The sequence below is a fragment of the Ruditapes philippinarum genome, unplaced genomic scaffold (genome assembly GCF_026571515.1).
Source record: "Ruditapes philippinarum isolate M1 unplaced genomic scaffold, ASM2657151v2 ctg2935_1_1_1_1, whole genome shotgun sequence".
Taxonomy (NCBI): Eukaryota; Metazoa; Mollusca; class Bivalvia; order Venerida; family Veneridae; genus Ruditapes; species Ruditapes philippinarum.
The window spans coordinates 1-27,429 of record NW_026862251.1 but is presented as its reverse complement, the minus strand read 5'-3'; the positions used below and the strand labels follow the sequence as shown (position 1 = coordinate 27,429).

The 27,429-nt window shown below is 31.8% G+C and overlaps 1 protein-coding gene across 1 annotated transcript; it reads left to right on the top strand.

Moving 5' to 3' along the window:
- Positions 1-158: 158 nt before the first annotated feature.
- LOC132718423 (tubulin polyglutamylase ttll6-like) lies at positions 159-26,599 on the top strand (the record flags this gene model as incomplete). Its single annotated transcript, XM_060702119.1, has 9 exons — positions 159-337; positions 11,062-11,549; positions 12,187-12,288; positions 14,637-14,790; positions 18,272-18,312; positions 21,042-21,160; positions 23,788-23,918; positions 25,668-25,824; positions 26,456-26,599. Coding segments are annotated over exons 2-9 (1,092 nt in total), but the record flags the coding sequence as incomplete, so codon positions are not given.
- Between the last annotated feature and the right edge of the window lie 830 nt (positions 26,600-27,429).

Here is a 27,429-nt window from a genome sequence, read left to right as displayed (position 1 = left end):
TCCTGTCAACAAGCGAATATAGTATTCATACGACAATAGAAATAGTGCATAATATATTATTTGCACAATTTTTTAATATGATATGACATCCAGTGCCTTTGATATTTTTGTTTAAAATGAATTTATTTTGACGGAATCCCAAATGATTTACAGAATTTTCTTGATTAAATTTAAACAAAAATTGTAAATAAACAGTGTTATCCGGTCAACGCCATCTTTAAACAACATGGCGGATCAACGTCGAGCTGTTAGGACACTTACTTTTACAATTTAGGTTAAATCTGTATAAGAAAAATTCTAAGATTGTATGAACGTAGGATATTTACCGATTTTTGACGTAAGGTAAGTTCTTGTCAAAATGTTGGAAGGTTGTTTGCAAAAATTGCCAAAATTAAAATTTCTTTTGGCATTTCATGATTTCAGTACAGGACATGTTCACCATTTCATGTCATGACTTAGTTGACTTGTTGAAATGTTTGGTTTCAGTCGCTAATTTCAGTTGATTGGCTACAGTAAACCTTTGTTCCTTATATGTAAAAGTGATACGATGCTATAGCACGCAGCAATAATATGAAATTAGGCAAAGCCTATGAACGGGGAAGTCGTTAAGAAATTCCTTTTATTCTTTCCGTTTTAAAGGTGTCATTCGGTATTACATGCACCGCTTCCGTTTTCACTCGGAACACTCAACGTTTATTATTTATCCGAAAAGTTGAGATTTGTTCCGTTATCGGAATACCCCGCCTATTATCATTGAGTTACATTGTAAATGGCGGCGCCCGACTAGAACTGACACTGAAAATTTCATTGATAGGTATAGAATTCTATATATTTTTTAATTGTTTTTTATTTGATTTTCTTTTAAATATACACGTGAAGTCTATAGCCGGGCAAGCCAAAGCCCGGACCCGCTTCGCGGGCCCGGTCTTTGACTTCCCCGTATTAATAACGAAGAAAAGACTAGTTATTTTCTTAAACTGTTAAACTTCAAAATATGCACAGGTATTGATGTAGCTTAAGGTCTTCAGCGTACCCTTTTTAGCTCGACTTTTCTATGAAAAGGGGAGCTATCCTACTCGCCCCGGCGTCGGCGTCGGCGTCACACCTTGGTTAAGTTTTTCGTACCACCCCACTTTATTTCAGAAGTATTACAAGTATGGCTTTGAAACTTACCATACTTGTTCACCATCATAACCTCCATCTACAGACAAGAGTACATAACTCTGTCAAGGTTTTTGACAGAATTATGGCCCTTTTTTGACTTAGAAAGTGTATTGAGCTTGGTTAAGTTTTTTGTACCACCTCACTTTATTTCAAAACCATTGGAGGTATTGCTTTGAAACTGACCATACTTGTTTACCATCACGACCTTCATCAACAGACAAGAGGACATAACTCTGTCAAGGTTTTTGACAGAATTATGCCCCTTTTTGACTTAGAAAATACATTGAATATGGGTAAAATCCACTTATTGCCTTAACCCTTTGAGATATTGCTTTGAAACTTTTAATGCTATTTCACATCATTACCCCCATCTGTACGCAAGAGAAGGTAACTCTGTCAAGGATTTGTTTTAAAAATTAAGGCCTTTTATCGACTTAGAATCTTGGTTAAGTTTTTAGTACCAGTCCACTTTTTGACTGAACTGTTTGAGATATTAATTTGAAAGTTGGAATACTTGTTCACTTTAAAAATACAGAGATTCTTGTATTGCCTTTTACTGCAAAAACTTTTTTTATTGGCAAGCAATAAAAAAGTCGAGCGCGCTGTCTTACGGACAGCTCTTGTATATACTATGACATGACGTGAAGGCTGAAGACAGACCCGTAGGGAAAGTCCACCAATAATCGTGCAAGGAATCTGACACGCTCTTATTCATTCATCGAACATGCCATGAAGTTGAACATGCCATGAAGTAAAGTGAAGCATACCTTGATAAAACTATATATAATCTGTTGATAAGCCAAGGATGGACAAATATAAATCTTAGTACGAATATAAACTACCTAATAGTTTCCGATAGGTAAAAAATTCAGCACTTGGCCGTCATATTTAATTCCCAAAATATTTGATCACGTGATTACGAGATTAACCTTTACGAACCGCTTCTAACATTTTTATAAATTACTTTTTTTAAAGATATTGAAAATAGTGATTTACTGACTTTAGTATTCAAATTATAATCATATTTAAGTACTAAAAAATTAATGAAAATAAATAAAAACATTATCTTGAAATTTAAATATTGAAATCATGTCAATAAAGATGTTCTAAATAATAGTACACGACACTACTCTAATCGGTTCCCGCCAATGACGTCATACGAGGTCTTGCGTGGCACCTAAATGTCATGGACGACTGTACTCGGCATAATTGATGTTTTACAGTTAAGTATAATAGGCAATTTTAATGACGGTATTAATATTTTGATACTTTAAATGGTATCTATAGAACGATATTAAAATAATTGTTATATCGCAAAATGCGCAAGAATTGATTCAGGGACAAGGGTATTTGCAAGTGAAAAATAAGGTTAAATCTACTTATGTTATTCTGGTTAGGTTTCGTAACCCTTTAATGCCGCATCAGATGAAAAACAAAATTATTAAAAAGCGGCTTATAAAGTTTTGGAAGCCAGAACTAGTATTGAGGAGTTGAGGGCCGTTGTTGAGTTACTTGCTGTGTCTCAGTCAGTAACATTCATTCTATCTTATTAGAATTCCATTCATTTCCCAACATGATTTTCAAATGTGGTGAAGTAAGGATTAGCATGGCTGTTATAATGAAATATGAAATTAGCTAGGTGCTACCTTTGGCACGGAAAGCTCTTATAAATGTCATGATTTATGATTCAAGCATAACATGTTTAGTATTCATGTAAACCAGATTTTTCTAGCACTTCGTAAATGAGTAAATGCAGGTATGTTGTACCGTAAATAGAAACAAATAAATTGGTGGTGTTCAACCTATCATTGGAGTGCTCTGAATATTTCTGTAAATCACTGAATGCCGTACAGTGATTTGATTGGCTACGCTCTGTGTACCGAAGCAAAGGGGGACCACTGTAATCCCTTCTGCCATTTTGGTATAATGTTATTTTTTTAATTGTGTTGATTTATCAAAAAGGATATGTAAAAGTAACCTTTTATATTAATCATCGTTACAATAGTTCTTATCAATGAAATATATGTTTATTTTCTAATTTTGTACATCAATCTTTCACTGGAAGTCAGTTTTTGGCAGGCGTCTTCTAGCAATATTCTGAATTATGTAGACGCTCAAAGCGCCCTGATTATAGTGATATCTTTAGATATTAAGCTCTAAAGGATTTCAAAATGGGGGTGCCCAGTTAACTAAGGATTTTTCTCCAACTCATTAGATTTATATTTTTTATTGAATTTAATGGGATTTCAATTTGATTTATTCAAGTCAAACATATTATCTAAGAGTGCTACTACCCTTGCGGGGCCTGTGGCTTTCCGCGTATAAGAAATCAATGCAGGTCTCTAAAAGAGTGTTGAAAAATTAAACCCCTCTGCCCCACCCTGTTATATTAAGTATTAAACCTAACAACGTAGACTGTTGTGGACTCTGATGGTTTGCCTATACTTATCTACCTCTAAAGGAATTAAAAGTACATGGTTCCAATTGCACTTAAATTTAGGATGAATATTGATAATTTTAATGAAATATCGGTGTCTGTAATTTGAAAAGTCATGATGTAGCCTAATTAATTAAACATGAATGGTTTGGATCATTTACAGTGATTTTTTTTCACTGTATTTTATAGCCGAATAAAGGCTGTTTCCCCTAGCCCAAAATAGGTATATTTTTCCCCTCAAAATGCTAAAAAAATTTCCCCTAAAATGTCTTGTGCTCTTCCTTACCAGAACCATGACTTAACAGCATCACACTTATATCAGCTAGAAGACAGAAATTTGTCCCTATAGATAGTCTTTGCATAATGTACCATGCATGTTAAATTGAATTGAAATTAATTTTTTTTCATAAAATGTGTGGGTAAATTCCATTTTCAGTTGTTGGAATTTGATTTTTAAGGTTTCCCCCCTTTTCTGATTTATCGCCCTAATTATTTTCCCCTTCAAAAAACCAAAGGCTGTTTTGAAAATTGGGGAAAAAAATCACTGATTTAAGTAATTGTTTTTCCTTCTGTCAAACTGTTTAGCCTTATTTTAACTGTCATTATGCATGGAAAATTATTCTGTAACATTTTGCTAGTTTGAATCAATTTAAATGGTTTAAATCAGAAAATATCTTTCAGTTGTGACTTTAAAACATCAGTAGAATAAATATTTTGTTAACTTACTTATCTTACAGTGGGAGGATGGGGGATCATTCACTCATATTTTTGGAAATTCGATCCTGCCTATTTTTCAGAGACAGGGGGAAATTTTGAATAGAGAAAGAAGGAAAAAGATCAACAAATGTAATAAATTCTCACTTTTCGATAAAAATGCCCCCTGTTTTTCGAATTCCAGAATCATAAACACTGATCTCAATCAAAGATTTATTCAATGACAGCTCCGTCTGAACGCATACCAGCAATTTATGTTGGGTCAGGGACAGCCCTGAAAACATTTTAGTTTTTCTCTTTTAATTCATTGGTTGTCAATCAATCAGTTGCTTTTTTTATCAACAATAATACGCATGTCTCTTCTAAAATTAATTAGTTAAATTGATTTTTACTAAAATTCTTTATGGCTGTAACAAAAATGTTGAAATAAGTTTTTGGAATTCAAGGGTGCAATACTTGACATCTTCTACAAGCTATAATCATTTGCAGAGTAATAATTGAACACTCAAAAATTTCTTCATATGCTGCTGAAATATTGTAATGTGAATATCCATTAAGTAAATCACATAAAAGCCAAATTAGCTCAAAAATTAATTCTGTTATTAATAACCAGGTACTATATGATGATTTTAATGTAAATAATGAACTTAAATAATTTATATTAATTTGAATAACAGCTTGTAAAGCTTTATATAGACTGTGAACATTTGAAACTTGACCTTGACAGCATAAATGACATTGTCCTTTAAGTACGGAAGGGTATTAACGCAAAAATTACATCTTGCTTTCTTACGTTACATCGTGCTTTCTTACTTGAACATCTTGCATTCTGACTTGTACATCTTGCATTCTGACTTGTACATCTTGCACTTTGACTTTTACATGTTGCTTTCTTACATGCACATTATGCTTTCTGCTGTTTGCGTCTTGCTTAATTGTATGTTAATATTGTTATTTAACGATCAATTATTATTCATTTGTTGATCTGGTATATTAATTCAATAACTTAACCTGCAACTGTTTGTATTTGGGTCTATTTACTCAGCTTGAATGACGAATGTCATAAGGTAGAATGACGCATAGCCGAAAGCCGAATGAAGCAAGCATTATTAAATACGACGCGACATCTGGTGTAATATGTGACACCCAAATTATGCTAACAGGTGGCGCTACAGTTATATTCTTGGTAAAGTCCATATTGCGGTTCGGATTCAGTTTACCAAATTACGCCCCTTTGTTTTAAAATTTCCATTTCCACTATGGAGGAAATAAGGTAAACATATTTCTCACTAACCAGATAGAAAAATCCTTAAATGTTACTAAAAATAGCGGTGTTGGAAAATCTTATCTCACATGGGCTTATCTCATACTCAACGTGCAGCACTTCTAAATAATACGCGATTCACTCCTATTTTAACAAAAATGAAACGTCAAAAGGTCAAAATGTATTAAAAATTTGTGAGCTAATCTATTAAATTGTCTACGGAATCAAAATAGATTGATATTAACTTTCACACTGCAATGAGTCCTACTCTACCTAGGTCCGCCCTTTTCCATAACGATCTGTTACTAAAAATAGCACACTTTAAAATATCGAAACATTCTTCGTAAAATCGGATATTATGACACTTTGTCTGAAAAACATTCATGTTTTTTGTTATGATAACGATGCTTTTTGATGACGAATGTCATTTTGATATATTTTAATTGAATATTCGGCCAAAATGACCGAAAAAGTAGAAAAATCTTTGCAAACGGTAAACGTTTTTTTGTCAACCATTGAAGTATGGACTGAATTCCTTATATGGCACTTTCCGTTTTTAATATCAATGTGTTTTATCATGATAACCTTGCTTTTTGATGAGGGATCTCATATAAATTCAGTGTTTTTTTTCACCAAAATATTCGGCGAAATTCTCCCTATTCCTCCCTCAAAATAGTATGTTTTTTTCCCCCCTCAAAGCTGAAATTTCCCCCTATAATATGGCAGCCCAAATCTGCCTGCAATGAATATCATTTTTTTGCAACTAACTGCCGAAAAATGCTTTATTTTATGCCTGTAAGACTTACTGTTAAGCAAGGTTTATCATATAGGTAAGGGGAGCTACTCCTGGTATCCCAACAAGTTTATCATGTGACACATCAATATTTTAGATCCGTATAAAAATCCCCCTCCTATTGCATTTTTCCCCCTCCAATGGGCACCGACCCCCTTCCCCCAAAAGTAAAAAAAAACACTGGAATTTATTTTCATTAAATTTTTCACACATAAACTTGGTCAGAAGAATTTTTTGCGGACGTACATAATGTTTTTTAATCATAGACAGTCAGGCGCCTAAGCCCCGCCCCCTTTTCAAAACTATGTACGTTGTAATGCGCATAGCAAGTAGATTCACTGATATTTCTGTGTCCAGGTAAGTGAGAAAAATAATCAACCATTGGGTTTGATAGAGGATAGGGAAATCCCAACCCTCGGGCTATCGGTTCCATCGGGAACTCGCCAAGGCTCGTTCCCGATGGAACCGATCACCCTCGGGTTGGGATTTCCCTATCCTCTATCAAACCCAATGATAGATTCTATTAATACAATGCATAATTTGCATGTAAGAAAGCAACATCTAAAAGTCAGAATGCAAGATGTACAAGTCAGAATGCAAGATGTACAAGTCAAAATGCAAGATGTACAAGTCAGAATGCAAGATGTACATGTACAAGTCAAAATGCAAGATGTACAAGTTAGAATGCAAGATGTACAAGTTAGAAAGCACGATGTAACGTAAGAAAGCAAGATGTAATTTTTGCGTTAATACCCTTCCATAATTATTTAAGGTTAAATGTTACCATGTCAAGGTCAAATGTTTGAATTTTGGTGGATTTTTGCTATAATTAGCAGGGCTTTTTTCCTTCTATAGTAGGGGCTGTTTATATATAGGGTTGCTTCCCCAAAGAAAATTCTGTAAAATTAAATCATGCAGTTTTCCCCCGAAAATTGAATTAACATGAAGTTTTTCTTCCACTTTTGCAAACATATGTGTATTTTTCCCAAGAAATTAAGGGCAGGGCTCTGCTTCCCCAACCTGTGAATAAAGGCCCTGATTGGCTCAGTTTGTAATTTATGAATGGTTTGTCTGCATAATTGAACTTAACAAAAGAACACTTAACATTGACATGTTAAATAATTCAGATATAACTTTGACCTCTAAATGACCTTGACTTTCAAGGTCCGAATATTGAATTTAGCTTAGGTTGTTATAACTTACACTTGGGCAAAAGAACCCTTATGACAAATCTGTATTTTGAATGATTCAAATTTGACCTTTACCTTTATTTGACCTTGACTATCAAGGCTTTGATTTATACTTGAACAAAGAACCTTTATGACAAATTCTTTATGTTGAATGATTCAAATGTGACCTTTATTAAAAAAAAATTTTGACCTTGGCCATTAAGATCAAATTAGCTTAATTTGCTTAAATTGTTGTAACTTTGTTATTTATTTTAGGATTTGATTTATACTTTTACAAAAGAACAAATACATTATGACAATTTAGTAGACATGTTGAATTATTTTGATATATGACCTTGTCAGACCTTTAAAGGGAGACACAGGCAAAATTTTAATTTCTTTGTTTTGAAATTTTCCTTCATTTTCCTGTAATTGTCCTCAAAATGAATACACTGGGTAGTGAAAGGACAGTGATTTTCCTGCTTATATAACAGACTCCGATAAAGGGCCACTTTCCAATTGAAATTTTCCTTCAAAAAATCATGCAGTTTTCCCAGAAATCTGTACTTGAATCTGCTTTTTTACTTCCCAAAGATTGTTACCCAGAGAGTGTCTTTCAGTCTGTCTGTCTGTCTGTTCCTAAAAACTGTTTCCTGAGATCACTTTAAAAAAAATGGAACTTTTTCAACATGTTTAACTTAAACTAGAGAAAAGTTGAAACATTGGTATATACATATTTATCCTGAGAAAGTCGGATCTTTTGATTATCTGTTGTAACATAGTTTTCTTTATACAAGGCAGGCAATCTTAACACATTACTATGATACAGACAAACTAAGATTCATTCAGTGGCATAATTGAATGACCAATGGCCCTTCATAATGTAACGCTGGGGTTTTAACCGGTAGGGGACTTATGGATTGCTTACAATACTATGATTATTGCTTATTTGATATGGAATTTTGTATTTAGTCTTAATAATAATAAGATTGGTTATATTGTAAGATCATGTGGTGCAATGGATTATAACATTTTATTATGTGTGAAATAATATTTAATATTCATATATTATGAACTATTTCATTATCTATTGAAGATGATACAGTGAATTGTTCTGTTTCTTTTAAGTTTAAAGTGGCATACATCTTTCTGTTCATATCTTAAAAATATGACCTCACTCTAAAATGATAATGTTAGTCATCAAAATAAATATCCTAGACTTTTTCCTTTGACATTGTAAGATTCTTTTGATAATTCTGTGAAATATTGTTCAAACTACATGTACTGTAGATATTGTGACTAAAATTTATATTACACTAATTGTTCTATCTAAGTTCTAACACAATCAATAGCATTTTCATTGTGTTTTAAACGGACTGGGCCAATAAGTTGGTGCATGTATATATAAAAATCAGTGAGAAATAATTGTGAAAGATTACCAAAAGTTAGTTTGTTGCTCATAACATGCAGTAATGGAATTTACCTGACTTAACTTTGTTATTATTATGAAGCCACTGTAATGCTTAAACAGTTCATTAATAATTATGATATAATTTTATATAACTCAGCAGGGTTTATTTTTGTTAATTTGTGTAGAAAAATCATTTAGATATTATAATATAAACAGCTGGCAGCATTAGAACTGTTTTAATAGTCATCTATTATGATCCCCTTTGTATATATCTCCATAAAAGGCATAACATGTTGAATAGTTCTAATGGATTTGCGAACCTGCCAAATTACAAACTATTGATCAGTGGTTAGTTTATGAGGAATTATAGCCGTCTTTGTGGCGAGTTATCTATTGTAGGTCAAGAATACCTTGCCAGTTTTATCAGTCCAATTGCTTATTAGGAATATCAATGGAATTAGATTTTTGATCGTTTGTGTCAGTTTTTTCATAAATTAATACATCAAAAAAATTGGAATATCATTATCGTCAGACTAAGTTTTTGAAAATTCATTGATCAATTTTTATTTTTTTGTTTTGCTTCTATTATAAGAGATTATCGATTATTGTGATATTAATGTTAAGCAATTTTTTTTATTGTGTGTGTTTGACTTTTAATGTAGTTGGAGCAACCATAATATGTGCACCTTCATTTGTGCTGTATTTAGATATAAATCAGTTATTAAAGTGTTCCACAGTCATAACCTTGTTACAGACAGTAGAGAATGATAATGTATGAAGTGATACTATCTAAAAAGGATATTTACTTAAATTGTTGCTGCTCTGGTTAAAAGAAACATAAGTAATATTTATGTGATAAAATCAGAATATAAATGGTAAACATTTTTATTTTATTTCCAATAATCATGAGAAAGTAATTTATGTTAAATCATATGAAACTCAGTTAATTAGCCTTGAAATATAGAATTTGATAAAATTGTATTGGATTTGAAACACAACAATTATTTGATTTACACAAATAAGAAAATAAAACAACAGACTTGGAATCCATGTATTAAGTACAGTAGTAATGGAGTTATGTTGATTGAGTATGGCTGACTTAAATTTATATGTTATAACACTTATCCCCCCCCTCCCTTTGTGACAGTTCAGCGGAATACCTTTTTCAAAACTTAATCATACATATTATATAATAGACATTTTCTATTGAAATTGAAACTTGTCATTCTCAGTATAGGTTCAAACTCATTGCATTATGCAGAATGTCCTGACTATTGTTAGTTCTGATATTTCTATTACTTATGAATGTAAGGCACTAAAGGTTTCACATGAACATGAATTAATAATAACTTCTGTATGTGGTAGTGTGCACAGAACAATATGTACTGAGACAAATGTTTGAGGTCAATGAGGTGATTATCAATTTAAGGTTTAATTTCACATTTTATAGGCTAAATTTTCCTTTTATATCCCTGTATGTTATTAGTGGTATCATATTTTCTGTGTAAACATTGTATATTTGTCATATACTTCAAAATATCTCGGCCAATATTGACTTGGTACATAATGTAAAAGAACGTTTGAATAGGATATCATTTGATGTTACTTCTAAAGATGAAATAAATGCATTGAATGTATGAAAAGCTTGTTATTAGAATAAAAAAAAGAGTTAATATAGAAGTGGAATATATCAATAAGTGTTAATCATATGGATGTTGGTTAAGGATATAGAGTGCTTTTACATTGTAAATACAATTTAGATGCCTATTAGATAGATGGCGAGCTTTTGTTAAGATTTAATTTGTAAAGGAAATTTAACAATTTAACTGTAAGTACAGACTTTAAGCTGGTGAATTAACTACATAATAAGTTATATTGGTAAATGCGGCATTCAAAAGGTTAACTGAATCAAATTTTAAAAGCGGACAGTGAGCACATGTACTTTTAAGTTTTTTTTCAATCAAGAACTTTAAGTTTGCACATTAAAATAAATGTATAAATGTAAAGGATGATGTCGGGAGATGATGATGATCTTTAAGTTAGAATGTCAAGGAGATTCATCGTGACATTTTGTTTTAAAACATTTTGTTTATTTTTTTTATTTTTCAGGTCTGACCTAAAAAATATTAACAATTCAATATTAGAAGAAAAGACAAAAGAGAACTTAAGAATGTCACAGACTAACATACCGCCAGATTCCTGACATCTACTTCAAACAAAGTTCTTGCAGCTAGTTTAATATTTATCACCAAAAAAAAAAGAGAAAAAAGTCTGAAACGCTCAAAATGATGATGTTCTAAAGGAGACATGATTACATGATCAAATAAAAAGGGTTAGTGGGAAAGATCATAAAATGGATTCCGATGGAATCTACGAGGAAACGTACGAAGATGAATACGCTGATGATGAGATGCCGGATGATAATGAAGATACGGTCGTGTTAAGCGATAGTTCAGACTCGGAGGAAAGCGAACCAGAAGACTCAGGATTTAGTAACAATGAAAATGGTGGTTCGCAAGAGTTGACGTTACTAGACGAGGGGCCATCAGTGTTGATACAGCCGTCAATACTTGATGACGAGGATGAAGGGGAAGATGGTAAGTGAACGTGTTGTTTATGTTGTATAGTACATGTACATTTATCTAATACTGGTGAAAAATTTTGGCACAAATATTTCATCGGACTTTCTGTGATCAGTCTAAGAGATAAGTGTAAAAAATAAATGAAGAAACAGCAAAAATACTAAATCAGTATGCTGTTTGCCAATTAGATAAATATATTAATCTTTGGAATTTTAATTGCAATGATAGTTGGGTGGAATAGTCTTATAGTATGTATGTATGTATGTATTACTATTAACCTGTGTTTAAATACAGTACATTTCAAGACAGAAATTTTGACTCATTTGGAAACTTATGATTTGTAATTTGTAATGCAATGTATGCTGGTATAAATTCTATAACCCTTTTTCACATGTATTATAAATCTAAAGTAAAACTTATTAATTCTCTTTTTCAATGTTTAAAAATTGTAATGAATAATTTATTAATCTTTTCCATTGCCTATCAAAACAAGCATTATTTTTCTATGATCTACTTCACAATAATAAATTATAGCAATTTCTTCAGCTTGAATGTTTGGGATATTCAGTTTGATTTTTCAGAAATAATTACCATAGCATTTTTTCACATCATTTAACTCTCATTTTGTTTTCATGAATGAAAAAATTTGTAGATGAAGGAACTTCTTTAAGTATGCCACAATCCATACATTTGCCTCCCCTTGATTTGCTGGCAGACGTCACTGCAGAAGCTCGTTTAATGATGTCATCCAAAGGTGACATTTGTAGGCAGGGATTAAGTCTTAGAAATTAGCTGTTTGTTTTTCTCAGGATAGTTTGGGTCTCAGGATAGCTCAGGGGTTGGGGGTTAGAAAACGTATTTTCTCTCAAAGCATACAAAAGTGGATATTGGAATAGAATACCACAAGTCTTGGCTATTTGTTGACATGCATGGTAGAAAAGCCAGGGGGAAAAAGTAATATTGTGAAATATTATCATATTTTCAAGTAAATAGTATACATATACTTATATTAAAGTGCAAAAATTAAGTGGAATACATTGGTGTAAAGCAGCCTTTGTTTTGAAATATTTAGTTTTGCATAGATAAATTTGTATTTTAGTTGTTAGTTGTATGTATATTTTAGAATTATTTAGATTGACCAAATTGTTCAGATGCTTAAAAAAAAGTAAAATGGGAGTGAATTTTAATTTAAAAAAAAAAACTTGTTTGATTTCACTTATTAATACAAATTAGACTTATATTAAAGCAGTTAGTTGTGTATATATGTGACTATTGGAAATGAAACATACACAGTTTCCAGTCCATGATTCTTTAAGACCCAGATGAATTAAATTTTATGCTAATTTCAAAGACTGAAATATTTCCATTATTTTCAATATTCAGATTTATTCAATTCTTTTGTATCCATTCATTTTCATTCTCTGGCATACTAATTAATAAATACCTCAGCACTGACGTTTCTCATTATTCTATTTGAATGGCAATGTTTGCCTTGCCTCATTAAATAAAGATGCCTAATGTCCCCAGGCTAGCATAATGCAGTGACTTAAGTATGAACACTAAACAATATTTTCATGTTTATTGACATCACTCAATGTAAAAAGATTGTCATCATTCATGTGATGATTTATTCATCAAATGATTCAATCGTCAAACAAATGATAGAGGAGAGCTACAGGGAGATATGATTGCATGCCAGGCCACTCACAGTCACCTGCTATGGAAGAACTTTAACAAGTAAAAAAAATATGAGTGGCGTCACGACAAAACCAACATAGTGGGTTTGCGACCAGCATGGATCCAGACCAGCCTGCACATCCGGGCAGTCTGATCCGGAACCATGCTGTTGGCTTACCAACTCTATTACAAGTACAGAAACTGATAGCAAACAGCATGGATCCTGATCAGACTGCGCGGATGTGCAGGCTGGTCTGGATCCATGCTGGTCGCAAACGCATAACGTTGGTTTTGTCGTGACGCGGCTCATATATATAAAAAAAACACCATAAAACAACAGAAGAATGAATGAATAAAAACCATCAAATGAGTGAATCATTCAAATCATGAAATGAGAAAAATCAATGCTGAAAATGTTTAATACTTTGACTAACAAATTGATAGATCTAGTATTTTTATGTTACAGTACACTTTACTATATTTGAGCTGTGATGTTGGTTACACTACTTTTTATTTTTTCTGCCTATCTTCCTAAGTTAAATAGCTTTGTAATTTATTATCAGTTTTTCTTTCAGTAAATTGATATTGATGCATTTTATTACAGACAATTTAAGGTTTTTCAATTTGTCTATATTGAAAAAATTCTATATCACAAGATACGGAGAATTTACAAAATTTAATGTAACACAACTTTTTATGTTCAATTTAAAAGTTAGGCTGTTTTATGTTACTTTCTTGTTGAACTAACATTTTGCCTAACCGTTTGTAAAGCTTTGTACCAAAAATTATTTTCCCCCCTTTATTTTGCCCTGTAGAAGATTTCAACTTTTTTCTGTTGTATTTTCTTTTTCTTTTTTCTTTGATCTACTAATACATTTTTCAAATTTACTACTTGTGTATGGAAAGAATAACATAAATTTAGACAGTAACTAAATGGAACAAAAGTAATTCTTATAGCTATCAGAAGGTAAAGTAGAGTGAATGTGAAATACATTTTGTATAAAGTATAGCAGGAGAATGCATACTTTGAGTTGCCACATGTTATTTGATCAGTTCTCTGATCAGTTCTCTGAATGACATTCAAGGTTGGATATAAAAGTAAAAACCCGATTGTCTATTTCTTATATGTAGCTGAAATAGGCTGTCACAATTAAGAGGGTATAATGGCCTAGAAGTGTTCAACGCAACCAGGCCTGCATTATAATTTGATCCTTTAGATCAATGCCATGTTTCATTTAAGCTTCACTATTTTTGTACGACCTTGACTACTAAAACATTGTGTTACTACTTTTACAATAAATTCTAAAACAAAATTATGTTACATGTACCTTGTATTTATAGATACTTGAATTAACCCCCCTTTCCTTTAAAGTTGTTACGAATTTACTTGTTTATGATGTAGAAATATTGTATTACTATTTTTAGATACTGGTATCAGTACACAAGCCGAGGAAGAAGGCGAGGGTGAAGGTGACGATGATGCTGTCACAACTGAGTCATCTAAAGATCTCATAATAGAACAAGAAGATAAAAAGGAAATAGAAAAGAAAATACCAAAGAAAAAGAAGAAAAAGAAAAAGTAAGGATTGTTTTGCAATAATCAGAGTTCCTGAAGATGATATGAAAATAATATATTAGAATTATTTGCAGAATATGTACTACAATACCTACAGTGATTTAAGGTGCTTGCAAAGAGTGATAAATTAATAGTAAAAAGTAAGTAGTAGCCAATTATAATGCATTGACAACTTACATGTAGCAATGTTAGGTGATAAATTATATAATTATTATTTAATATCAAATAATTTTAATCAATATAAATGGCGTGTTGGTCAAACAAACCCCTAAAATCAATCTTTATTCCATGTATTTTATTAATTTCAAGTTTTGAAGCATATTTTTTTTTTATTAAATTAGAGTGCCAAATGTCAATTGAAGAGGGAAAGGGTCAATGTTAGTCCATAAAATAAGTAAACATTAATAAAACTGCAGCATTTTGTCATCAACGAAGCACTTGTCCATAGTGATGATAAAAAATCAAAAGTACCTTAAATGAAAGAATTATGTTTGTAAATTTCAAATATACTGACAAACATGTGTAATTTTATCAATAAATCCCATTTAAGTATTGGTAGGAAATGTTTTATCCTTACTAGTTATAAAGCTATATTGGACTGTTGAACTTATCTAAAATTCCTTTTTGAAAATGATACAGCATATTTATTATTAATTTTTGTCTGATGCATAAAGCCTTTAATAAATCCTTTAAAATGATTGATCAGTGTTTTTCAGTTTTTCATTTACTTCAATAATGTAGAATTTTTGTGTTAAGTAAATTTTAAATGATTTGCAAGTTATGTAGATATGTGACTTTACACTGTAAAGCATGATTGTTTAAAATCGTTTATTGAAGTAAATCAGAGCTGTTAAATGGACAAGTTTAAGCGTTAAATTACTTGTACATAATATTTGTTCATCTGTTAAGCAGTGTTAAATCATTTTTATCACCGTTTAAAGGCATAAAAAACTACAATACTATTGTGAATTGGTATTTAATGTTACAACATTTAAACATTGGTAAATTATAATCGGCATAAAAGGTTTTGTAGTACTGGTTCATTAGAGCGTTGAGATTTGTAACCCCTCTAGTCCGCTAAGTTTTTATGTTTCCCGGTTTAATCACAATATTTCTTATATATTTTCATAGATAACATATTATTCCATTGAATGGCTTTTGTCAGGAGGCATGTATCAATTGATTGGGTGATTTGTTGACAGTAACACAATATGATTGTTAAAGATACTCGATGGAATGTTAAAGTTTTGAAAAACGGTCCTTTAAAACATGATTTAAGTAGATTTTAATTTAATCGTATTAATACTCCTTGACTGGATTGAACAAGTAATTATTCCTGCATTAAAGTTAGGCTTTAAAGTGATTACTGAATGAAATGATTTGTCTTGTATAATTATAAGCAAGTTTGTTTTGAACAAATATACTTCTGCTTTTTTCTTTGCCTTCGAAAATTACATAAAATATGTGATATTTTAAGCCTTCTTAACTGGCCTGTTGAATTGTTTTTCTAAAACTTATTTTGTTAAAGCTGTCCTTGATTCATTACTTTTAAATTCTGAGTAAAAACGAAATAAAAAAGAAGTAATTTTACAGTTCATCATAAAGCCTTTCACCATTACCTCACCCCCATGCAACTGCTGATTTATGAAATTGTTCGTATTTTAGAGCCATTGATCATTAATTTCCATAATTTAATGTCAAATTTTTAAACTGACCTGTCAAATTATGTCAGATTTCACACACATGCCCAAAGATACTCATTTTATAGTGGTATGTATAGGTCTGTGAAGAGGTTGTCTTAAAGAATTAACTTAAAGTTTAATATTAAGTATTTAAGTAAGTAAATACATATTTTGTCATTCAAAATTGACCTTATTAGTTTCAGGCCTGCTTTTGCTGTTTTGTTAAAGAATTTTAGCAAATCTGAATGGTTATTTAGTATTTTTAATTGTAAAATGTTTTTATTAAAATGAATTTTCTTAAAAAAATGAAGTCTGTTATATTCCCTGGTATAAAATGTCCTCTTTTTAGAAAGGTTATTAAGCTTTAAATAATAGAAAATCAAAGTTATTTCCTCAGGGTTGTATTATTAATTGAGGTTTCCCCCTCTTCAGAGCTTTTAGAGAGCAATAAAGGGTGCATTGAAAATGCAAATAGTTTAAATCTGTAGTTCCAGGAGGGTTGGGGAAGGAGAGTTGGGAGGGAGTCAGGACAAAGCTGTTTAATTTTGTGAACTGAAATTGTATATCTCATTCAGAATGAATCAACATCCTCAAGTGACATATATACTATAATTATATCAATTTATTAAATGAAATTTTCTCTTTAAGTGCTGATCAACATGAAAACATTCATTTTACATAATTTGTTTATGAAAGAGTTGTAAGGTTTACTTAATGGTTTATAGTAAGTGATATTTCATTAGACAAAACAAAATACAATGATAAGTGTAAAAATTATTGTTAGTAGTAATTATAAAAATCTACAGCCATGATAAGTACAGTGCATGATTTGTATGCTATTTAAACTATACATCTTAAGTTGTAAATATTGCAAGTTTGTGGTTACAACCTTCTTATCAAGGAGTTATGCTATGATAAATTATAAAAGCAAGATTTAAAATTAAGCTTTTTATAAGGTTTTGACTTGGCACAGAGATAATGTTACAATGATTGATTTAATCAATGAAAGGTGAATTACTAGAGGGGGTTTCCTGCCAATATATACAAGTCATTTATGATAGTGTCAGGTGTGGTGAAATGTTTATTAAGTAAACATAATTGTGGCTTTGTTTACCCTACTTTATATAGCTGATAGTAAAATATGCAGGTTAACCAGACAGTTACTGGTCTAAGTGCCTTTTGAAATTGTATTTGACTACTGAATAATAAAGATTAGCAATATGTACTTCTTTTTTCTTTTTTTTATTAATAATAAAAATCAATCATTCAGGTGGCATTTTGAAATATAAAATGATATTTGCATGTAGTCAATTAACAGAAATAGATTTATAAGATACCATATTTCTCCTAAAACATGTACATGTATAAGCACATTCCAGTTTTTATAATATTATTTTTTTAGCACCCCAAATGGTAAAGCCAGATGTAATTACCTCCCTATTATGTATCTACCATGATAAAAGTTTTTGTTCTGCACTTGTCAACATAAGATTGTTGTGATCAATTTCAAAAAGAAAAAGAAAATTGGGTCTCAAATAAAATCATCATAGACACCATGAGATGAAATAAGGTTTATCTGCTTTACATTCTTTTGAACAATATCTCAGCTTCTTAATATTTAGAATTTTGTTAATATGGTGAAACAAACAAATTCCTAACATGAAAGGAAGGGCACTGTTGAGTATTTGACATCTGCTTTAAGTACTGGTATTTTACAATTTAAATAATGTTTTCTTATATAAGTTTAATATCATTCAGTTTGTTTAAGTCTGACTAATTTTTTCCTGTTCTCTTTGTTTCAGATGGTTCTACATATGTCTTTCAAACTGTAAATATGATGTTGGTGAGTATGTTTTGCTACTTGAATTTTATTATCCAATCAGACCCCACCTTCATTTTCATTCTGACATGAACAACCATATAAAAATTTGTAGTTTTATCTGGGTTTGTACGCAAAACAAAAATCTCGATCATTTATTCTCACTACAAAATTTGAAAATACATGATTAAAATAGCATTCAGGTTCATGATTTCTGTATGCATGCATGAACTATTGTCTTTTTTCTAAGTGAATTTTCAACCTAAAATTGTCTACTTAAAGTCTGTCTAAATCCTTTGAAAATCAGTGAACTTGAAACAAGAGCTGGTTAAGTATTAGCCAAATTATGAGTATTATTAAACTCCCTTTTGGAATTAGAACTGAGGCACTTCTCTGCCTTTGAGAAAGGACCTATTTATTAGTAATGTGTCTACTGAAGAATAAAAAATATTTTGACTTAGGGCTTTTTTACATCTACATTAGGAGCTCTGTAAGGGTGGCTTCCTCAAAGAAAAATTCTTTTAAATCGTGCAGTTTTTCCCAAAATTGGAAGTTTTTTCGTCCCCTTTTGCAAATATACTGTATAATTTTCAAAAAAAAAATCAAGGGCAGGGTTGCTTCCCCAACCTGTTAAAAAAAAGCCCTGTGACCATACAGTATTATATCCCCTGCATCAGATGTAAGTTCCATGTTGAAAAGTTAACTGATACTTACTATATACTTAGTGACTTTAAGTGAATCCAGTCATTTGAATGGCCACCGGGTAAAATTGACCGAGTTGTTGTCTTTAGAGTGTTTAACAAACAAAATAATTCTAACATTGATAATGATTCATAATTGTTAATAGAATTGACATTTAGTTCAGCAATATTGGTGCTGTTTTTCTTTACTTTAAAGAAATTGTCTTGTGAACATGCCAAAGAAATGATTGAATAAGCACAAAAGATAAGATGTAATCACAAGCTCTACATTGCCCAAATATTTACTAGTGACATGTTTACCAGTCACTTGTTTACAAAGGACATGAAAATGTTAACACATAAGTTGATTGATGTCACATCTATTATCTGGCAGAACCTTTGTGTCAAGGTTATGTTATGTATATTTGTTTGATTAATAAAGCAATTGAAATTTGGCCAATACATAATTTGCTTTCGAAAAATTTATATTTTTTAATATTATTTTTTTAACTGTCTGTTATTATTATTATTAATTTATTATTATTATTATTATTATTATATGCCCGAAAGAATTTCGGGCATATTATGTTATACCCCCTGGCGTCGGTCCGTCTGTCTGTCTATCCGTACGTCCGTCCGTCCGTTAGCAATTTGGTTTCCGGAGCATAACTTAAGTTCCATTTGGCCCACAACATTCAAACTTCATAGGATGATTGTCCATATTGGGTAGAAGACCCCTATTGATTTTGGGGTCACAAGGTCAAAGGTCAAGGTCACTATTACCTTAAAACTGAAAACAGTTTCCGGAGCATAACTTAAGTTTCATTTGGCCCACAATATTCAAACTTCATAGGAAGATTGTCCATATTGGGTATGAGACCCCTATTGATTTTGTGGTTACATGGTCAAAGGTCAAGGTCACTATTACTTTAAAACTGAAAACAGTTTCCGGAGCATAACTTAATTTCTATTTGGCCCACATATTCAAACTTCATAGGATGATTGTCCATATTGGGTAGAATACCCCTATTGATTTTTAGGTCACATGGTCAAAGGTCAAGGTCACTATTACTTTAAAACTGAAGTTTCCGGAGCATAACTGAATTTCTATTGGGCTCACAATATTCAAACTTCATAGGAAGATTGTCCATATTGGGTAGGAGACCCCTATTGATTTTGTGGTCACATGGTCAAAGGTCAAGGTCACTATTACTTTAAAACTGAAAACAGTTTCCGGAGCATAACTTAATTTCTATTTGGCCCACAATATTCAAACTTCATAGGATGATTGTCCATATTGTGTAGAAGACCCCTATTGATTTTGGGGTCACAAGGTCAAAGGTCAAGGTCACTTTTACCTTAAAACTGAAAACAGTTTCCGGAGCATAACTTAAGTTTCATGTGGCCCACAGTGTTCAAACTTCATAGGATGAATGTCCATATTGGGTTGGAGACCCCTATTGATTTTGGGGTCACAAGGTCAAAGTCACTATTACCTTAAAACTGAAAACAGTTTCCGGAGCATAACTTAAGTTCCATTTGGCCCACAATATTCAAACTTCATAGGAAGATTGTCCATATTGGGTAGGAGACCCCTATTGATTTTGTGGTCACATGGTCAAAGGTCAAGGTCACTATTACTTTAAAACTGAAAACAGTTTCCGGAGCATAACTTAATTTCTATTTGGCCCACAATATTCAAACTTCATAGGATGATTGTCCATATTGGGTAGAATACCCCTATTGATTTTGGGGTCACATGGTCAAAGGTCAAGGTCACTATTACTTTAAAACTGAAGTTTCCGGAGCATAACTTAATTTCTATTTGGCTCACAATATACCAACTTTATAGGAGGATTGCTTTTGGAAGGAGGTAATACTTTATTTAATTTATGTAATGTCTTACCAATGCTTCATCCTTAATATAAAAAACACTTTCGGGCAAATAATGCTCCGCCTAGCGGTGCTCTTGTTATTATTATTATTACTATTATTATTATTATTATAAGGACGTAAGATGATTTAAAATCCAATCTAAACAGCAATTTAGAAAGTTTTTTAATTTTATTTCAGTTCGTAAAGTGTCACGCAAGTTTGGTTTTAAAGAAGTCTCAGATGATGATGACTGGACACTTTACTGGACGGATTATTCTGTGGCCCTGGAAAGGGTCATGGATATGAAAAAATACCAGGTAACTTCACTTTACCAAGATAAAGCTCCGATGTTCTCTTTTAATGCACAATAACTAGTCATTTTCTCTCTTATTTTTCTCCAAAAAGAGAGATGAAAATATTTTTACCCATATATCTATGAAACTTGTCAATGTGAATTTGCAGTCGTTTTTTTATGTTATCCCTTGTAATTTAAATGAATTATGATTACATATTTTACCTGTATCACAATGACCCACAATTAATACGGTCTTTGAAGTATTCAGTATTTATGTTTGGAATTATAATTGAGATTTCTTTTATGTGTAAATTGAAACATTTTTAAAGACTTCAAGGTAACTGTATAACAGGTGCTCAATTACCTCTCCAAGGTCTTTATGTTTAGTTCAAGTAAGTCACTTACATTTAATGTAACACTTGTTCAACCCTTGAAATTTTAGTGGCAATAATTGCTTAAACATTTAAGTGCAGTCTAAACACACATAGAAACCAGCTCAATTTAGTAAAGTTGGACTCTGAAAAAAAATTATTCCCAACTTAAATTTTGTTATGAACAAATTAAAAATAATACATGTCCATTGTAGCTTAAAGTTAAACATTTCTTTTTTGTGATGGAAGCAATTCATTGCTTCTGAAAAATTCTATTTTCTTTTTATTAGCTCACCTGTCACAAAGTGACAGGGTGAGCTTTTGTGATCGCTTTTCGTCCGGCGTCCGGCCGGCGTCCGTCCGGCGTCCGTCCGTAAACTTTTACTTTAAATGACATCTCCTCATAAACCACTAAGCCAATTTCATCCAAACTTCACAGGAATGTTCCTTTGGTGGTCACCTTTAAAAATTGTTCAAAGAATTTAATTCCATGCAGAACTCTGGTTGCCATGGCAACCGAAAGAAAAAACTTTAAATATCTTCTTTTAAAAAACCATAAGAGCTAGACCTAAGATATTTGGAATGAAACATGTTCTAATGGGTGTCTACCAAGTTTGTTCAAATAAAAGCCCTGGGGTCAAAATTGGCCCCGCCCCGGGGGGTCATTGATTTTCCCTATATGCATATAGTAAAAACTTAAAAAATCTTCTTTTAAAGAACCCAAAGAGCTAGAGCTAAGATATTTAGCATGAAACATGTTCTAATGGGTGTCTACCAAGTTTGTTAAAAACAAAGCCCTGGGATCAAAATTGGCCCCGCCCCGGGGGTCATTGATTTTCCCTATATGCATATAGTAAAAACTTAAAAAATCTTCTTTTAAAGAACTCAAAGAGCTATGGCTAAGATATTGAGCATCAAACATGTTCTAATAGGTGTCTACCAAGTTTGTTCAAATAAAAGCCCTAGGGTCAAAATTGGCCCCGCCCCGGGGGTCATTGATTTTCCCTATATGCATATAGTAAAAACTTAAAAAATCTTCTTTTAAAGAATTCAAAGAGCTATGGCTAAGATATTTATCATCAAACATGTTCTAATAGGTGTCTACCAAGTTTGTTCAAAAAAAAGCCCTGAGGTCAAAATTGGCACCGCCCCGGGGGTCATTGATTTTCCTTATATGTGTATAGCAAAAACTTAAAAAATCTTCTTTGAAAAAACCCAAATAGCTAGAGTTAAGATATTAAGCATGAAACATCTTTTAGTGAGTGTCTACAAAGTTTGTTCAAATAAAAGACCTGGGATCAAAATTGGCCCCGCCCCGGGGGTCATTGATTTTCTTTATATGTGTATAGCAAAAACTTAAAATCTTCTTTGAAAAAACCCAAATAGCTAGAGTTTAGATATTAAGCATGAAACATCTTCTAGTAAGTGTCTACAAAGTTTGTTCAAATAAAAGCCCTGGGGTCAAAACTGGCCCGGCCCCAGTGGTGTCATTGTTTTTAACTATATGTGTATAGTAAAAACTTTAAAAAAATCTTCTTTTAAAAAGCCCAATGAGCTAGAGCTTAGATGTTTAGCATGAAACATCTTCTTATGGGTGTCTACCAAGTTTGTGCAAATAAAAGCCCTTGGGTTAAATGGCCCTGCAACGTTGGGGGGTGGGGGTTGGGTGGGCCTATATACAGGTGAGCGACCTCAGGGCCATCATGGCCCTCTTGTTTTGAGTACATTTATATGGCCTGAAATTTTATGCATGCATTGACTGTATTTAAGTCATTATGGCATTGTATTCTAAATGATGATCTGGGTGACTTAGTGGTTAGATTCACTGACTTTAAAACTTCTTATCACCTGTCTCTCACAGTTATCACCTGCCTCTCACACTATGGGTTCAAATCCCGCCAAAGACTATAAATTCCTTCATGAATGGAAGCTATTCAGCCTGCTTATGGATTATATTGGTAATGCTACTTAAAGGGGCAGCTAAGGTCTTGCCCAACCATTTCAGATGAAAATATGCCATATAACTGTAACAGTGTTTATTTGACTTAAAACTTGATCAAAATTGATAATTATCTAATCAGTTATGTTGCCATACAAGTAAAATGTGTTCATACAAGTGACAGCAATTGTTGTTCCCTTTCCGCTTAACCAATGACACATTTCTTACAAAACGTTTGAAATATTTAATGACTGTGACTTCTTCATTGAGAAAAGTGTTTGTGGTGTACTCCAGGTCAAGTAGATATCTAATTAATCTTTTTTGTATATTTTTTCACAGAAAATCAATCATTTTCCTGGAATGAGTGAAATTTGTAGGAAGGACTTATTAGCTAGAAATATGAACCGAATGTTAAAGATGTTTCCAAAAGAATACAATGTCTTCCCTAAAACATGGTGCCTTCCTGCAGAGTAAGTATATTATTGATCAATATATACGTAATAATGTTTTCAGGTTTAAGGCAGATGCATCATTTTACCCAATTTTGTTTTGACATGTACATTTGAGTATGGAATACAATTCAAGTTTTTAGATGAAAATGAACTTAATTAAGCAACATTGTAGAGCCAGGCCAGACTCTGGTCAGACTACATGGATGTGCAGGCTGGCCTGGTTCTATAGTGGTGCAAAAGTCGTATCATTTTCAGTTTCAACAGGTTAAAAATTAATATTTATATAGCAAGACAAAACATACTTCTGATCAAAATGTCTGTACTGTTGTTTATAAGATAAAGAATATTCTGTTGTCATGACAACACCTACTTCACTGTAGACATAACAACTTCTAATACTTCTAGACATAACAGGATTTCTATATCTTACTGTCAGTTGTCATAATAAAATGAAGTAATAAATGGTTTTGATAAGGAGCTTTGTCAATTGATCAAGTAATTCTATTGTGAAAAGAATCTGAGCTATTCAGCTCTTATTATAATTGTGTTTAGAATAAGCTTACCCCATAAATTTATAAAAAAAATAAGAAATTGATTTCTGAGATAATTCTTTTATATTCATGAATGCTTGATATTTTCAAAGCAACTTTTTAATGTGGACATTGGTTTAGTCTTGCTTTTAAGTCAGAACCATTCATTGATAATGTTAGGGATTTTAATATGAACCATTAGCCTGCCAGCAGTAACTGATTCCACCATATAATGTGCCGAGTGCAGACCAACTTAAATACTTATGTATACAGGCACATCTGTGCAGTCTGGTCATAGTCTATACTGTTTGCTAGTCAGGCAGTACATATTTTGAAAATTTCCCTCAAAGTGATGAAGGGTTTTGTTCAGATTGTATGATGGACAAATCCATTTAAGATATTTAATATTGTAAGGATTAAGTGCAGGTGACGGTATAGACTGAGGTGCAACTACAGGCTTGGTTTTGTACTGAAAGTATAGGAAAATCATTATTGCCCCAAGCATTAAAATGGCTTTACTTGCCATTGTGTTCAGTCAAACAAGTCAATAAAACAGATAATCTTACACTTTAATCAAAAACTCTAATCATTCAGTCAATAGGATATATATAATAAAGAATTTCAGCAATATCATGTTTTGCATATATAATCGTGATTGTGATCTACATTCCCTTTAAAAATTTTATATGTTAGAAATAATTAAACCAGAGTGCTGTTATATTTCCAAAACTAATATGAAAACTTTAACTTTATGAATATGGAATACTGGTATATATCTGACATAACATATTGACTGACCTTACAGTTCCATTAGTATAAATTATGATTTTAAAAAGTATTTAAATTTTTAAGACCATTAAGATTGCTATCATAATCTAGACTTAGGCCTCAATTCTAAAAGTAAACCTTTGCAGCAGAGATATTTATGTGATTAATTGGTTTGAAAGTTTATTTCTGCTAACTTTATTGAATTTGACTTTTGACCAATTAAATGTTAAATTTCCTGAATGAACTTTACGAACTTTTATCTGGTAACAATCCTTTTTCAATTTTGGGAATGAAAATATAAAAGTAACATAAGGATGTACAAGCTACCTTGGTTCTATAATTGGACTCAAACCATGATCCCCAGGTAAATGAGTAGGATGCTAATTAAGGAACTGAGCCAACACATTTTTTTTAAGTGAAATAAATGCTGAAAAATACCCTTTTTTGTTTTAACTATTTTATATTTTAGTTATGGAGATTTCCAAGCATACTGTCGACAGAAGAAGAACAAAACATATATATTAAAGCCAGAGTCTGGTTGCCAAGGTCGTGGTATCTGGGTCACGAAAAATCCAAAAGATGTTAAACCACATGAGCATATGATCTGTCAACATTACATGTCTAGGGTATAACTTTATCTTATTCTGTTGAGCTTTTAAACTCTTTTAGAAAATGTGGGTCTACCAAATTGGGATTTTTTTTTAATTGTGAAATTAGGTAAATTTAGAAGAAGAAAAAATATTGTGAAATAGCCCAATCAGGATTTTTTTATTGTCATCCTGAATTATTGGAATTGAGTTTTGACAAGAAGTACATTTTCAAAATATGTGCATTCTTCTGACAACTACATCTTTTGTAGATTTTAATCCAAAATCATGGTTAGTACTGGTTGGTTCCAGGAACAAAAGTATTTCAGTAAGCTTATAGCTTCCTACACAATCAAAGGAAAATAAATTTGTATAAACTAAACTAAAATCATGGTAAAAGCCCTACTTTCCAAGTACATGCATAATTTTTGATATTTGAATTTAATCTCTTTCACTGTATAAAGATGTCTATTCAAAATCCAAGAAAACTAATTACTAGTGTAAAACAGATCTTTTGTTAAAATTCACTAATTTCATTCCTGAAACTGTTCTGGATTTGGGATAAATATACATCTTAATACCTTACGATTGAATTATGGAATATGTTAAAGAAATAACTGGAATAGAGGTTTTTTTTACAATTCTTTTTCTATACATTTGTATTTTGCAGCCTTTACTAATTGATGGTTTCAAATTTGACTTGAGGATCTATACCTTGGTGACTTCTTGTGACCCACTTAGAATATTTGTGTTCAAAGATGGTCTAGCTAGATTTGCTACCAACAAATACACAGAACCTACTCATAGCAATGTAGTAAGTGATGTATCAGAAATAATTATTATTCTTTAATGTATGGAAGGATATCTCGGCTTAATGGAAGAATTACTTGTCACTTCCCTTTGTTATTTGTGTTGGTTCTTTTTTAGTATGGTTAAGAAAGCTATCTGATATACTTGTATGCATATAATTCTTTATACTGAATAATACATTGCCTTGCTTTCCTTGAGAATCATTCGTTTTGATTAATACTCCTCCTACCATTTATATTTCCATTTTATATTTGTGTTTGGCCTCAGTTGCTTGATTATTAAATTTAATGCTGATTTTTTTTTTACCTCTAACTGAGAACTGAGGTCCATTGTCTTTGAATTAATTCATGTGAGGAAACTAATATTCTCGCTTAAGGTAGTAAGGGACCTCTACCTAGGTTTTTGCAAATGTCTGCTATAAAAATTGTTTTTTTGGTTATAAAAAATCTTATGATATTTTTTGCCTTTTATTAAAAGACTCATGTTAATGTTTATTGATTTATTTTCACAGGGACAAATGTTTACATGCATCTCACAAACTATGCTATAAATAAACATAGTGAGGATTTTATTCGTTGATGATGAAGCCGGCAGTAAGCGTAGGATTAGTACAACTAATAGATACATGGCAAAGAAAGGGTACGATGTAGATAAAATGTGGGCTGATATAGACGATGTGATAATAAAAACACTTATCTCGGCTCATTCTGTGTTAAAACATAACTACCGCACATGTTTTTCCTAATCATGTTAAAGGAAGAGTGCTTGTTTTGAAATTCTTGGATTTGATGTGATTCTAGATCGGAAACTACGGCCATACGTAATTGAGGTAAG